We start from the raw sequence: 15900 nt of genomic DNA, 5'->3' as shown, positions 1-15900 counted from the left end.
CGATAGCAGTATCAGATAAGGTAAGGAGTACGGCCTGGTGATCGGAGATTCCCGTGACAATTTTGCATTTTGATTTAGTACTAGTAGATCCGCTCACGAAGAAAAGGTATAGTATAGATTTAGAACTGTCGTGTATCCTAGTGTACTCGCCAACAACTTGAGATGAATCAAAAGCAAATGCTATATCCAACATAGCATCACCTGTTTTGTTGTTATGGCCTACGAGGGACATTGTGGACCAGTCAATATTAGGCGGGTTGAAATCTCCAGCAAGAATTATCCGATCACCAGGTTTTGTATACGTGTTCATGTAAACTTTTAAATCATCCAAAACTGACAGGGAAGAGGAAGGGGGCCTGTACATCATGCTTATGATGTACCTGATTCGACCACAATAAGCTTTACTAAAAATGCACTCGACATTTTACACATCAGGCTTCCTAAAAATACATAATGATTTTTTGTAGATAATACAGACGCCACCAAGTCTACCAATGCGGTCTTTCCGGAGTGCATTGTACCCAGCAGGCACGAATTTGCTGTCGAAAATTTCATCATGTAACCAAGTTTCAGTCAGCACAGCAATGTCAGAATTGTTAGAAAGAAGAAGCCCCGCAAGCTCGGTTGCCTTATTAATTACGCTTCTGCAGTTAATGTTCAGGACTGTCAAGGAAGTATCGTGTTGTTTCTGTCACTTATTTTTCCTTTTGATCAATCTGATAGGCTCTCTTTTTTCTGAATCCCAGGCATACAGAACACCATCTATGCTGATTTTATCGAAGACCAGCTTTACTTTAGCGCTGCTTACTTTTTCTTCTGCTGCACTGTCCCACAAAAGTGTATGCACCTCACGAACTCACTTTGAAAAGTGTTTGGATAAAGACAACGACGAGCCTTTTAGTTTGTGGGATGCATGTAAAATGGACGTCTTTTCCCGATAGTCATGAAATTTTATAATAATCGGCCTAGATTTCCCATTGGATTTACAGCCAAGCCTATGAAGTCTTTCAGTACCTGTAGGCGTTATACCTATCTTCTTTGTTATTAGGTTGTCCTTTATCTTCTTCTCAAGTGCTTCAAACGTCTCATTTCCCGACTGTTCTAAACCATAAACAATGAGGTTATTGCGATGGCTTTGGTTTTCTAATTCAACCACCTTATTTGTGAGAAATAATAATTGACTGTCAAACTCTGTAATTGTTTTTTTTTTTAATTTCACTTACTTGTTCCGGCAGTGAGCTCAAACTGGATAACTGTTGCTCAATATCATCTGCTCTATTGCTTAGTGTCGAGATTTGCTCTTTCATTTCATTCTGTGTAACGACAATTCCTTCAATAGTTCCTTGGACCTTATTTTGGTCATCTAGTAGTTCTGATAGCAGCTCCTTTTCAGAAGGTCCTGGGTTTGTCTCTTGCCCGAAAGAAGTGGTTAGTAGGCAGTAACGCAATGTTTGTCAAAGTACATTTGATACTCTGTGGGCAGGGCAGCAGCAACAAAAACCGGTCATCACTATGGTAACAGTACATAGGAATGTTTTTACTAACCTGCAGAGCAAAGCAGAAGTTGTTGCTGAACATGTTGCCGATACTGCTGCAGGTCTGCCCACTGAATAAAGGCGATGTTGCTCGCTCATTTAAAGGAGCTCGGTGAGCCACGTGATGTGACGTCACAGTTGTCGAGAAAGAGCAATACGCTGTTACTTGTGGAACGTAAGGCACCTCAATCACCGGACACCTGGCACGTGTCAGAGTTTCTGCAGTCAGCTCATTGAACACATCCGCATCAATCGTCGTTGATGCGCAGTCGCAAGGCCACCGATGATTCCCAAGATGCATAGGCTCGTAGGTCTGGTCCACGCACGTAGCCGCCGAGTCACAGCCATGCAGTAGAAGCGGTCCGCTCAGAAGGGCCGCCAAAACCTGTACCTTCAGCAAAGTGGTCTGTAGCAGTACTGGGTACATTGGAAATGAGATCAAAGCACGTTGAGCATGCAAAGGCTTCAATTCATCTGAAGCTCAATGTCTGCTGCTTTTTGCCCACCACTTGATAGAAGCAGCAAAAACAAGTTTGCTAGAATAGCAACTTGGGCTTGTTGGTTTTCCATCCTGGTGTTAATAGCACAAAACGTAGACGGGACATGAGACGAGAAGACGGCACCACATGGTTTAAGTTGAAAGCCAGCACTTGTGGTGTCGTCTCCTCGTCCCGTGTCCAGTCTACGTTTTGCGCTGTTAACACCAGGATGAAAAACAAGTTGTGCGCACAAATGTGGACATGGGACACCTGAAGGGAGTATAATGCAAAGTGATGCCACAGAGAAACGGAAAATGATGCATAAAAGGGGATGCCTGCAGGGCTTTATTCATCATTACTGAACTGCCATTGCAAAATAAAATGAAAGAGTGAGTGCTGACGTCTTTGTCACTCCCTGTGAGAATGGCGTCGTCCACGGGGACATCCCCTAAAGTTATTGGACAAACAGCACTTTAGAAATACAATTGAAATGCACTTGCAGGTAATTAATTCTAGTATTAACCATATAGTCTAAATCCTCTGATAAGCTCAACACCTTGGGTACCCAATCCGAGGTCTCTTCGACTTGGCTCCACCTTCTGAACAAAGAAAAGTGCAGCGACAGACGAGCTGTGTTGTCTGCCACAAGTGGTTAAGCCTTTTCAATTTTGTAACTCACTAATAGGATTATAAAGGATATTTTATCTTTACTATGGCAATGGCCTCTTTGGTAGTACCATTACTTGGTGGTAGTGAAGTGGTGGTTGTACATGCGGCTTCTTCATCAGAAAGTGCAAATTAAGACAAAAGCTGTCTGAGCAGAAGCAATTCATTATGTTACAAACTTTTACCAACTGTGTCTTGACAGCAACACACGCATTGAACCTTGTTTACTTATGCCAGCTAGGCTTACTTGTATTTCTTGTGGGATACTGTCTTTCTAAATGAGGTAATGCTTTTCCTGTCTGCAGTGGATGATAGACTAGTGTTGTGATAAAAACCACATCATATGGTGCTTAAGAAGCACAACAGAGTGAAAAGCATAGGACTGTACTCGCAGCTTTTGACCTCTGCAGTCCTATGCTCATCTAACATCTGTCATACTGTTTAAGTAAACAGCATGGCAGACAAAGAGGTGGTATGCTCTGTGTCATTCCTTAACCACAGTGACTGGAATCAAGCTGGTTTGCTCTTGTGCAGTTGCTGCCCGATGGATCGGGCGTTGATTCAGGGCATCAAGCGTCTGCGAGTGCTGACCCCGTACGACTATGACAACATGGACGAGCTTGTCCAGGACCTGACTAGCGCCCTCGAGGAGTCCTCCTCGTCTGCTCAGCGACACCGCTGCCAACGACACCCGCGGCCACCACAGCGCAAGTGGTGGTCCAAGAAGACCCTCTTGCCCCCCTCAGATGGCGACGCTGTGCGCCTGCAAGGGGCTGTATCTTCCTCAACGACATGCCAGACTACCCGTTCCGTGAGCGCTGTGTCTGGAGATGACTCCGAGTCCAGCCTGGAGGGACGGGCCGTGCCTCGGATGGTGAGCCCCCTTTTTCAACTTCCATATGCTCTTCAATCGGGAGTCTTCCTTGCCAAAACTGAGAGAATGAAAAGAAAATGTGGCTAGGCACGCCACACAGGAACATATGGGCCACTCAGGCAGAAAGAGAGAGAACCGTTAATACAAACTGGTTGCCAACTACCATAAAGTAGAGAAATTAAGTTCACTCTAAAAGAAGTTTGACACCTCGGGGGTTACCCAAACAATTATTCTAATACATCCTGCGTGCCTCTTCTTTCTTTTATGCTAACGATTACTCGTTCTACTCGGGGGCTGCTGCGTACAGCACGTGGGCGCCCATATCTTGAAAGCAATCTGCAATGTGGACAAAGTACGCCTAGTGCTGGTAGCTTCATTTGCACTGTGCTTTCGACACTTAGTTCGTGTCGAAGCGAGATGCAGCATGGAGGTCAGTTTGCGCGCTGCTGCTGCCATGTTTCTTCACTCCACCGTTTTGACAGTGAGTTTCCATGGTCATCAAGTGGGATATGTTCATGTTTACCTGTGCACGCGTGACACCATGCTAACTTAGTTAGTAAGCAAATGTTTACAAGTTTATACAGCCGATAAATCTACTATCCTTACTTCATATACCTGTCTACTTATTTGCTATTGCAATCAATGCTTTGCCTTTTGGCTAAAACTGCGACTTTTTTGCTTTGCACTTCAAAGCAGGAATCAGGGCAAATGTGTTAACAGGACAAAACAAATGAAGTGACTGCAGATCGAGCTGGTAACTATGTTCACTAAGGGGTAGTGTCACATGAACGTTTGCAACTGTTTGAAGAAATAATTTCTTGCTTTTTGATCACACAATTTTATCCTTTAGTAAGATTAAATTAGTGTTTAAATTAAAAGGAAATGAAAAATGAAACTAGTGCCATTGCAGTGACTTGGGAAACAGCAAATTGTGTTTGCTTCATGACCTGTGTCTTGGCCTTTACGGTAGCTTTATTTGGAAGTGCAGAAAAACCTGCCTGCTATTTTTGCAAGTACATACAGCATGAGCAGACAGAGCAAGGAACAAGACAGGCTGACTTTCTCTGTCTGCTCACTCTGTACAAACTTGAACTTTCATACTGTCTTGCCCAAGGAAATGTGTTAGCTGCTGTTTTTACCACTTTTGTGGTGGAGCACAAGATTGGAAGTAAAATAAAGAACATACAAACAAAGCAAGGAAAAAAAAGAAACAAGATACTTCGCTGTGATATGTAAATCCGAATAGCCCACAAATCGAAAATAGGGAAGCTGCATGAGTGAGTTCTCATGCCCCTTGGAAGCCCTAGGGTTCTGATTTGTCAGTGTTTTAAATCTACCAAAGACATTGCGAAACGCTTCACTGTATGTAATGGAATTCCTCCATTACACCAGAGACTTTTCAAACACTTCAGTGTAATCCACCTGAGCACTTCTATTGGCTCTTTTCGCAGAGCAATTTGTTGTAGAGAAACAAGATGGCGCTTTTGGCGACGCGCTGCACGTGGCTTTAGCGACAGCACACAAATATGAAACTATTACTGCTTCTACATTGCTTCTGTGCGATCAGCTGTCAGAAATGCAACTGAAACTGAGTTTTTGCTAGTGCAATGGGCTCCAATTGTGCTGCAAATTGGGGAGCGGTGGATTGAAGACGTGTGCAGTAGTTGGCTGCGAAAATAGTGACTGGCATATTAAGAAGTAGAATGAATCTGTGTGACCAAGCTCATGGACTGCTGCTATGTAAGGATAGTTTGTGTTGCCGACCCTTCTTGATGCATGACTTTCGCCAAGAATAAAAGACTTCATTTATCCTCTAGCATTGTATAGCTAACCTCTAAAGAAAGGACTTAAACCCTAGAACATTGGCAAGATTGAGTACCGTTGGTAAAAGAATGACAAAGGGAGTAGTGCCACTTCTTGTCAAAGTAAGTTTCGCGCATGTCATCTACACATGCCTGCCGCCACTAGCACGCAAACTTACGTCCACTCTGCTGCCAACATAGCAAGAATAAGAGAATGGGCACATACTTGAATATATGTGCACTTTATAAGCACAATAGTTGGTGGACTATGTCGACAGCATGTGAATGGTTGAAGCTGAATGTTAGTGACAGTCCACAAGATTAAGCGAGTTACTAGTGACAATACAAATTTGCTACATAGTATTACAATGCACAGAACAACTGCGTTTCAAGCTTTGTGTGCAGTAAGAACAAATCTATCAGAACTGAGCATACCTGCAGGCGATTAGCAGAAAATAATCGGATAGTGACTGCAACGAGGAACTTTACCGAGTCAGAAACGTGACAAGCCGCTGCTTCAAAAAATGTTTTCCAAATACAGAATGAAGAGCAAGACACGCTGATTCTGATTCAATTCTTAACTGGAAAGATTGAATAGCTTCGAACACATATTAAGCCCTGCTCTTAGAGCAAGTACCATACACGCTACTGGCGCGGTTTGGACATAGCTTAACCAGCTCCAAAAGTGCTTTTACATGTTCTCTGGAGCTGCGGCCAAAGCTTCGGGTCGTCCACGCAGTGATGGTCTATGATATCTTCTGAAACAGAGGTTTGCTTAGCCGCACCAGTGTTGTACACCTCCACTGTAAATGCGGAGTCATTTGAGGCAAGCAATGGACACGTTGCCACGTGATCAAACATGGCAGCGCCCGCGGGATCGCTGCGAAAAGTGTCAGTAGTCTCCTCTATATCCGATGCATGCTGCAGTATGCTACACCATTTCTGCCGACACTGGCATCTGGAATGAATTGCGATGGCCTGGTCATAGAGAGCACTGGATGAGGTTTAGCCATCTTCAGCACTTGCTACAGTGGCTGTATTTCAATGAAGTGGAGGCAAAATGCAACAACACATGTTTTAAATGTATGTAGATTCAGGTGTTATGTGGAGCGAATGAGGGATTTATATGTTGGAAGCTTATTTTCTTGAGGAGCAAGGCCCACCGTACTATGTGAGTAGCCTAGTCTTTCAAAGGCCTTGTTCCAGGTGACATCAATGCGTTACAATCATGAAAAATTGTGTGTTAGTAGGATACCTAAATACTGTATTTGAATTCGAACATTCTATTTAAAGTAATATTATTAAAGGCATAGGCAAAGAAGGAAGGGAAAGCGTCGTATAAAGGACATGAAGACACTTTTGGAAAAGGTGATATTCATTTGCCATGCTTTGGACCAGTTACAGAAGTCAGCGAAATAATTATTAAGGACAGCATGATCAGTTGGAAATTTATTTGTATCGACACAGACTTGTTGGTTTCCCTCCAATCTTTTTCGGGGGAGCACTTTTCACCGTCTAACAAATGTTATCGCTCAGAGGGGGATGCGCCTGCATGTATCGGAAGTTTCTGGAATGCTATTGATGGTTCTGTCAGCTGTCTGTTGTCACCGAACCTTGCATAATCTGATGGCATGTATGTGCAACACGAATGATGTAGAACCTTCTGGAGGACATGCGGGCACCAGCGATTTCTCTGGAACATTCGATGGCTCTTGTATAAAAGCCAATGCACTTGACCGGCAGACCAGATTTTCAACAATTGCTGACTGTGTTCGCCACTATCGTTGTTCTTTGAGTGTAGCCTGTTTTTGAGGGCATAAGTTCACCCAATAAAATGCTAGTTTCGTCAATCACCGTTTTGCTGCCTTCTTCACCATCACTACTACGTGACATTTGGTGGAGGTACTTTACGTTCATGTACCGAACGCCCCCGCAAAGCCGCAATCCAAACCCGAAGACAACACCAACGTCGGCCAAGACCAGCGAGCTAGCCGCAGATTGCAAGGGCTGCCCCCAGAACACGGACTTCTGCCTGATACGACCAGGAAGACCGTGGCCAGCTCAACAACCGTAATGGCAGTCCCAGCGTCCCCCATCGTGCTTCAACAACCCAAGAAGCCTCCTACCTTCCGTGGTGCTTCATCGAAGGATCCGGAAACCTGGCTCCAACCCTTCAAAAGTATCTTGGCCTTCAACAAATGCACCTCTGAGGATAAGCTACGTCATGTGTCCTTCTCCTTGGAAGATGCCGTGAGGACTTAATTTGAGAATCGGGAGTCGTTCCGCAGTAACTTCCTGAGAACCTTCACTAGTGTTGTCCGAAAAGAAAGAGCCGAAGTTCTGCTGGAAACCCAAGGGCAACTACCCAATGAGACCATCGCCATCTTCATGGAAGAGATGACCTGTCTTTTTCGGCACGCTGACTCGGAAATGTCCGAGGAGAAAACATTCCGCTTCTTGATGCAAAGTGTAAAGCGAGAACTTTTCGCCTGACTGATCCGTAAGCCACCGAAGACCGTAGCTGAGTTCTTGACAGAGGCAACGACGATTGAGAAAACTCAGGAAATGTGGACTGGGCAACATAACTGCCAAGTGCTCACGACGCAGTGCGCAACCCAGGCACTGAACTCCGGCGATCTCCAAGAGACCATCAGGGACATTGTGCGCAAACAACTGCGCAAGGTGTTTCCTTCGTCACAACCTCAGATGTCCTCAGTCACTGACATTGTCAAGGACTAACTTCGATGGTTACTGGGTGTTTCCGAAGTTCAGCCCGAATCGTCACTTCCTGTGCTGGAAGCGAGTAACTATGCCACCGTCGCCCGCCATAAAGGCCCCCTCTGCGTCCGCGCGAGGGGCCTGTAACGCCGCAATTCTATCGTCCACCACTGCCGCCGCCAGCACACCCACCCGTTGCCCAGCGCAGCTACATGAGGAAGACCGACATTTGGCGAGCCGCCGACCACCTCCTGCTCTGCTATCACTGCGGAGAAGATGGCCATGTGTACCGTCGATGCCCATACTGCGATTTGGGACTGAGAGGGTTCCTCATAAACGCACCATGTCCACAGCTTGGGGAGTGCCCACGGGACATCGCAGACTACCTCACCGCCACTCAGTGGAGTCCTCAACGACTGACCCATTTGCTCTCATGAGGCTGCTACCTGTCGCCGCAAAGGCGACCATACACTGGCCCAACCCAGGGCCGCTCTGTGAGCCCATATCCGAAAAGCTAAAAACAGCAAGTGATGGAGGTGAGGTTGCGGTTTGTCGAGCTGATGAAGATCCTCTGCCACCGATGAAGATGCAAAAAATTCTGTTTCAACGACATATCAGCGAGACGCTCCCATCTCGACGAAGTCTAGAAGCAAAGAATACACCGACTAAAGACGACATAACAACGACACGTACTAGCCACAGGTCAACGCACTGCAGCAGTGATCCGATGCCAAGATCTAACTGTAACGCAAGATAAAGAACTACTGACCTCGAAGTGCTTCTCGATGACCATACAGTCACAGCCTTAGTGGACACAGGAGCCGATTACTCTGTCATGACTGGACCCATCACTGCTGAGTTGAAGAAAGTTAAGACTGCATGGGAAGGCCCTCAAATTCAGACCGCTGAAGGACACCTCATAATGCCGACTGGAATCTGCACGGCAAGAATTGCTGTTCATGACTGGACTTACCCTGCTACCTTTGTTATCCTCAAACAGTGTTCATTAGACGTCATTCTTGGCAAGGACTTCCCGAACCGACACGGCGAAATAATCGACCTGAAGTCGATAACGCTGTTGGAAGATCAAGTGATACCGCCGGAGAGCTCTCGTAGTTGCCACTCGTTGAGTGTGCTCGAACATCAAGTGAGCTTCCCGCCTTGCTCCAGCATTGTTATTTCTGTCGGCACTGAAACACCCGCGGACGTAGAAGGCGTCATCGAGGGCGACGACCGTCTCCTGCTCTACCGTAAAATTTGCGTTGGAAGAGGAATCGCTCGACTGCACGGAGGGAAAGCGAAAGTGATGCTAACCAACTTCAGCCAGGAGTTCAAGCACATCAACTAGGGCACGACAATCTTGTACATCGAGGAAATTGTGGAAACCAGCAATGCGTTTGTCCTCTCTGATTCTACTGCATCTACCCCGACGACCATAGTATTCGAACCGGACTTCGACATAAATCCAAGTCTCCCCATGAGTAAGCAGCAACAGCTCAGAAGTCTTCTCTGACGATACAAAGTCTGCTTTTCGATGTCATCGAGGATTCGACAAACGCCAGTCGCAAAGCATTGCATAATAACCGAAGAGTGCGCTCGGCCTCTCTGCCAGAGTCCTTACCGAGTTTCGATGTGAAAATGTGAGAACAACGCGAAACGGGAAAACACGCAAGGAACGCGAGGAGATTAAAATCATATACAACGCACTCCTCCTGCTCTCAATGCCACTGTCCAGCGGGCCTGGTGTTGCCCTAGCACTGGCCTCACTCCGAAAGGAACTTTGGATTCTCCTGCAGCGACGCTGGGATGGCTTGAGAGCTAAAACTGGAGCAGAGCAGTGGGAAATGGAAGTGTGGTGCAGCATAAATTTCCTTTGTTGGCATCTTTCAAGGAAGAGCACAACTCTCTCTTTCCTAGTAAATCCAAGTGATGGTAGCATAGTCGACTCACCAGATGGAGTTCTTGCACTGGCGAGGCAGTTTTACATGACCTTGTGTGCCGAATGAGTTGCTTCTCCAGCTCTTTGCATTTGTTTCACCAGCTGAGTCGCTGGACGTCTGTGACTCAGCCATAGATGAGGACTAGCTATTTTCGGCTTTGAAGTCTATGAAGCATAATCGCAGTCTAGAATGCGATATTCTGACAGTCAAATTTTATGCGAAGTTTTGGACACTGTTAGGGAAGCTGTTGACATCATTGGTGAACAGGCTACACAGTGAAGGGACTCTGTCAGTGTCTCAACGAGAGGGGCTAATCACTATCCTTTGTAAGGATGAGTCGAGAAACTCCCATCTAAGGGCATGGCGTCCAATCACATTTCTGAACTGCGATTACAAGCTCATGGCAAAGTGTCTGTGTATGTGACTCACGCCAGTACTCAACACTGTTTTGGGTCCATACCAGCAGTGAGGGACCTTCTCCTGTGGGCAAATACCAGGAAACATCCAGGTATTCTGTGCTCCTTCGATTAGGAGAAGGCTTTTGATATCATTAGTCATGGGTACTTTTTCTGGGTTTTGGAGGAGGCTGGTTTTAGTGTGGGTTTTTGGCAGATGGTCCAGGCTTTGTATTCTTGACCGACTTCTGCTGTTCTCATACAGGATCGCATCTCGGAGGCGTTCATTGTGGGGCGTGGTGTACGCCTCTCTCGCCTGCCCTCTAGGTACTCGCTTTTGAACCACTTCTGCAGATTGTCCTGTGACAGCAGAAGTGGCACATTCCTCCTCCCACCATGTTCCCCTCCGGTTGCACTCTTTGCCTATGCGGGTGACTTGTCCATTGTCGTCCCGTACGAGGCATCAGCTTGCATCGTCTTGGATGTCATGGACAGTTACTGCGAGGCAAGCAGTGCCAGGTTGAATAAGTCGAAAAGTGCGGCCATGTACTTGCACTCCACTCCGTCCAGTTCGCAGCCCGTTCAAGCTCTCCCTGTGAAAACTCGGTTGTGTATTCTATGTTTCTAATTCAAACCAGACGGTCTCTCTCCGGAAAACTGGCAACAGGCTAAAGAGAAGCTTGAAACCAGGATTCAGGAATTCAGCGCGTTGTCATGCGCATTGACAGCTCGAGCAACGATTCTTCGCTCACTTCTGTTTTCCTTCCTTACATATGTGGCGTGTTTGTCTCCTGTTTCAACCCGAACCAAGTTTATCTTGGAGTGGGTCCTCTTTCACTTCCTCTGGAAGGGGACAACTGGTTGTGTAGCTCGGCAGGTGCTCAAGTTGCCCAAGGATAAGGGAGGACTCAAAATTCCTCACCTGACCATCATGGCTACTGCACTACACATCATGTGGACCCAGGTCGCTCTTAACTCGCATATGCTCCTGACTCGAAGCTTTACTTCCTTTTTTTTCTTAGCCCCTGATTCTGCTTCTTTTCGCAGAGCACATTTTCCCACTGTGTGCCTCGCTCCGGTTCCCCGTCCACCATTTATGCGGCAGCTACCAATTCTCTGGTAAGCCTCTGCAAGGTTCACCCCGGCATCGACGTAGCTTCAACTCCACTCCAAGAATTGGTCGGTATCCTCACCTCAGGTCCCCCCCCGCATTGCCAAAGGTACGATCTGTCCATTCACAGGCCAAACTGGAAGCTCATCATGGCCAGTTTCCTCGACGCTAGGCGAGCTACATTCATGCACCCCCTGGTGCAAGGGTGCCTGCCATTGATTTACAGGCCCTTCACAGCCATCCTGGCTATCGGAATGTGCCCTTTTTGTAGCGGTCGTGAAGATTCAGTTCATATCTTTGTTTGCTTCCTGCAGCTCTTCTTCAAAGGATTGCTAGTCTTTTTAGGCTCCTAGGTGTTCCTTATCAGTAATCAAAAGGCTAGCGCGAATAACAGGGACACAGACAGAGAAGACGACAGGACGAGCGCTAAATCAGACTTTTTCCTTATCAGACTTCTTAATTTTTCACCCTTTGCCCGAACAGGCGATCAACCAGTTCGTGATTCTTCTTGTCGAGTGCTCATACCAAGTTTGGTTCGCACGCTGTGAGGCGGTTTTTGGGGGACGGGCACCGGGCCTTCACGAAGTGCTTCCGAAATCGCGGAAGGAGGTCTGGTTCCATCTCACCCGGGAGCGGCATTGCTTCGGCGACAAGAAGTTTCTCGAGGTGAGGGCTCGTCCTGCCGTGATTTTTGGTAAGTCAGGTGCAAAGCTCTCCATTAAGTTATGATGCATGCTCCTAAGGTCGCTCGACTCGGCTACGTGTGCCAGTCGATCCACAGGGTTTTGTTTGGCTCAGTGGAACCCAGGGACTGAACCAGTCGTGGCGCACCCTCGAGTGGTCGCACTGCTCTGCGGACGGCTTTGGTGGTCTTCATGGTTGTATGCCTTGACCTCTTTTGTATCAAGGCAGTCCGAGGGTCAGTCAGGCTTTCGCCTGTAAGAACGACATGGCTGTTTGTGTGCTGAGTGCAGTAACTCAGTTGTGCTGCACCACAACAGCCCCTTTGTCCGGGAAGGACCGTTGGCCTGAACCAAAGCCCCCCGCCCAGTCAGCCTGGGTAGAGGGGTAGCTCCGGGGTCAGTGTACGAAATGAGGCTGTATTGGTGAGTACATGAGTATTGGTGAGTACATGAGTGCATGGGTAGCTCTAGGTACCAAGTCCTCTTTCCATCCGACAACGGCGTCAGTCGTTCTAAATTGTGGTTTTCAGGCAGTCAAAAACATTGAGGCGCATTTTCGACCACTGACGATTGAGAATGGATGTTAACTTTACAACTACAACCATGTACATCACTCCAAAGAAGTAAATGGTGAAGACATCGCAGTGAAGTGCATAAATTAAATTAACTTAATTGTGGGGTTTTACGTGCCAAAGCCATGATATGATTATAAGACGCGCCGTAGTGGTGGACTGCGAAATAATTTGGACCATTTGGGGTTCTTTAACGTGGACCCCTAAGTATATGGGTGTTTTCGGATTTCATCAGCATCGAAAAGTGGCCCCCGGGACCGGGATTTGATCCCTCGATGTTGTGCTTAGCAGCCCAAGGCCACAGCCACTAAGCAACCACCGCAGGTCGTGAAAACATAGCAAGCATGCTTACGGCATTGAAGTCATTATAAGTGAACAAATCATTATTTTATTCCACTTAAGCACACAAGTATGGCCGCAGAGGTTTTTCAACTTTCATCTGTAGCTTCATGACTTGGAGCATGCCTTGCACCTCACAATTGTAGAAGTTTTGGCGAGTTGGCAGGTGAGTGCTTCTTTCTCCGTGCACAAAGTGCCTCGAGCATATTTTGGTATTGTTGTTTGGGTTCCATTGTGAGAGCACATCACTGCTGAAACATAACAATCGGCTGGCACTAAACAACTAGAAGACTGAACAATGTGCTGAGGTGCACTTAAGCCTTAGTTCTGTTCTAAGGTCGAGAAAACAATGGCATGAAAGGCCGGTTCCAGCAGTCTCGTCTTGATCCTGGCGGAGAAAGGAGCTGCACATTGGTTTATTAATGCATAACAGAAAGCACAGTGCATGCAAAGCTCCAGTACGGAGCACTTACGAAGCTAGATTTGACACATAACGACAACTGTGCATTTGTTTTGGAGCGAGACGAGCTAAACTATCTAAACCAATTTACAACAGCGGGAATTGGTCATGCATTTTTGCAGTTTTGCGTTTTTACGGATGCTGCCTGCTGGTATTTCTTTTTTTTTTTTTGCATTTACATCTTAGTTTGTTTAACAGAAATTCACAGGAGTGACTCTTACTTTACGTGCCGAACCGCAACGATCCACTTCAGCCGCTGGGTTGCTTCCCATGGTCTTGAAGGGAAGCGGTACGATTTGATGCCGACATCCCTTTTGCAGTTGTGACAACCATTCATGCAGCAGTACCTGCCCTAGTTCATTTTGTTCACTCTTCTCATGGAAGAGCTGCCGAGAGGCCGCGGTGAATCCATTGAAAAATTGGAAACGGAGGCTTTCAGGTGGGCCTGAGCTCTGCATGGACAAAGGTGAAATGGCGGTGAGGGCCTGCTCGCGGGTGCTCACCGCCACTGCTAGGTGGTGCGACATGTCAGGGTGTCCACCAACCAGGAAAACCGGGAATTCTCAGAGATATTGAGTAGTCTGGAAATAGTCAGGGAAAACTTGGGGAATTTGTGCTTTTATCAGGGAAAATTACCTGTAATTTTATTGAAAAGGAATGAAAGTAGCAGCAATGCTGGCTCGAGTAACAGAGAGGAATCGTAACGAATCGTCCTTGACGCCATGTCGTCAGCTGGAGGAGTTGCCAGTGTACAGTCAACAACCAACTTCCCGGATGCCCGATAATTTGGCCGGCTTCGCGGCACCACCAAGTACCCCATAGAGGCATTGTGCAAGAACGTCCGAAATCTCGTACGCAAGAGCCGTTTCCCATCTGATTTTCCAGACTTTTTCCCCTGATCGCAGCGCCGAAACTGCACTAATCAAAGGCACCACTGCCGCTGTTTTGATTACCTCGCCGTTTCGAACCAGCGCCATCGGCATTCTCGTACGCAGATCTGCATGCAGCCACAGCCACCACCGCGGCAACGCTAGGCCTAGCTGCTTCGACGTTCGCTGTTAAGAGGAAGCTTTTAGCTCAAGTCATCATCTTCATCAGCCTGGTTACGCCCACTGTAGGGCAAAGGCCTCTCCCATACTTCTCCAACAACCCCGGTCATATACTAATTGTGACCATGTCGTCCCTGCGAACTTCTTAATCTCATCAGCCCACCTAACTTTCTGCCGCCCCCTGCTACGCTTGCCTTTGGATCCAGTCCGTAACACTTACTGACCATCGGTTATCTTTCCTCATTACATGTTCTGCCCATGCCCATTCCTTTTTCTTGATTTCAACTAAAATGTCATTAACTCGTGTATGTTCCCTCACCCAATCTGCTCTTTTCTTATCCCTTAACGTTACACCCATCATTCTTCTTTCCATAGCTCGTTGCGTTGTCCTCAATTTAAGTAGAACCCTTTTCGTAAGCCTCCAGGTTTCTGCCCCGTAGGTGGGTACTGGTAAGACACAGCTATTATACACTTTTCTCTTGAGGGGTAATGGCAACCTGCTGTTCATGATTTGAGAATGCCTGCCAAATGCACCCCAGCCCATTCTTATTCTTCTGATTATTTCCGTCTGATGATCCGGATCCGTCGTCACTACCTGGCCTAAGTAGATGTATTCTCTTACCACTTCCAGTGCCTCACTACCTATTTTAAATTGCTGCTCTCTTCTGAGACTGTTAAACATTACTCTAGTTTTCTGAAGATGAATATTTAGACCCACTCTTCTGCTTTGCATCTCCAGCTCAGTGAGCATGCATTGCAGTTGGTCCCCTGAGTTACTAAGCAAGGCAATATCACCAGCGAATCGCAAGTTACTAAGGTTTTCTCCATTAACTTTTATCCCCAATTCTTCCCAATTCAGGTCCCTGAATACCTCCTGTAAACATGCTGTGAATAGCATTGGAGAGGTCGTATCTCCCTGCCTGACACCTTTCTTTATTGGGATTTTGTTGCTTTATTTATGGAGGACTACGGTGGCTGTGGAGCCGCTATAGATATCTTTCAGTATTTTTACATACGGCTCGTCTACCCCCTGATTCCGTAATGCCTCCATGAGTGCTGAGGTTTTGACAGAATCAAACACTTTCTCGTAATCAATGAAAGCTATATATAAGGGTTGGTTATATTCCGCACATTTCTCTATCACCTAATTGATAGTGTGAATATGGTCTATTGTTGAGTAGCCTTTACGGAATCCTGCCTGGTCCTTTGCTTGACAGAAGTCTACGGTGTTCCTGATTCTATTTGCGATTACCTTAGTAAATAGTTTGTAGGCAACT

The 15900-nt window shown here is 46.7% G+C and overlaps 1 protein-coding gene across 3 annotated transcripts in view; it reads left to right on the top strand.

Annotated features, from left to right (window-relative positions):
• Positions 1-15900, top strand: part of LOC126535524 (G patch domain-containing protein 2-like) — a 109371-nt gene that overhangs the window by 5358 nt on the left and 88113 nt on the right. For all 3 annotated transcript variants that reach the window (XM_050182336.3, XM_050182337.3, XM_050182335.3), the window contains exon 2: positions 3215-3554. In XM_050182336.3, coding sequence (XP_050038293.1) covers positions 3225-3554 — 330 coding nt within the window. In that variant the 5' untranslated portion in view covers positions 3215-3224. The remainder of the gene's footprint in view (positions 1-3214; positions 3555-15900) is intronic.

The sequence above is a fragment of the Dermacentor andersoni genome, chromosome 7 (genome assembly GCF_023375885.2).
Source record: "Dermacentor andersoni chromosome 7, qqDerAnde1_hic_scaffold, whole genome shotgun sequence".
In the NCBI taxonomy this organism is placed as follows: domain Eukaryota; kingdom Metazoa; phylum Arthropoda; class Arachnida; order Ixodida; family Ixodidae; genus Dermacentor; species Dermacentor andersoni.
This window is presented reverse-complemented; position numbering and strand designations above follow the sequence as displayed.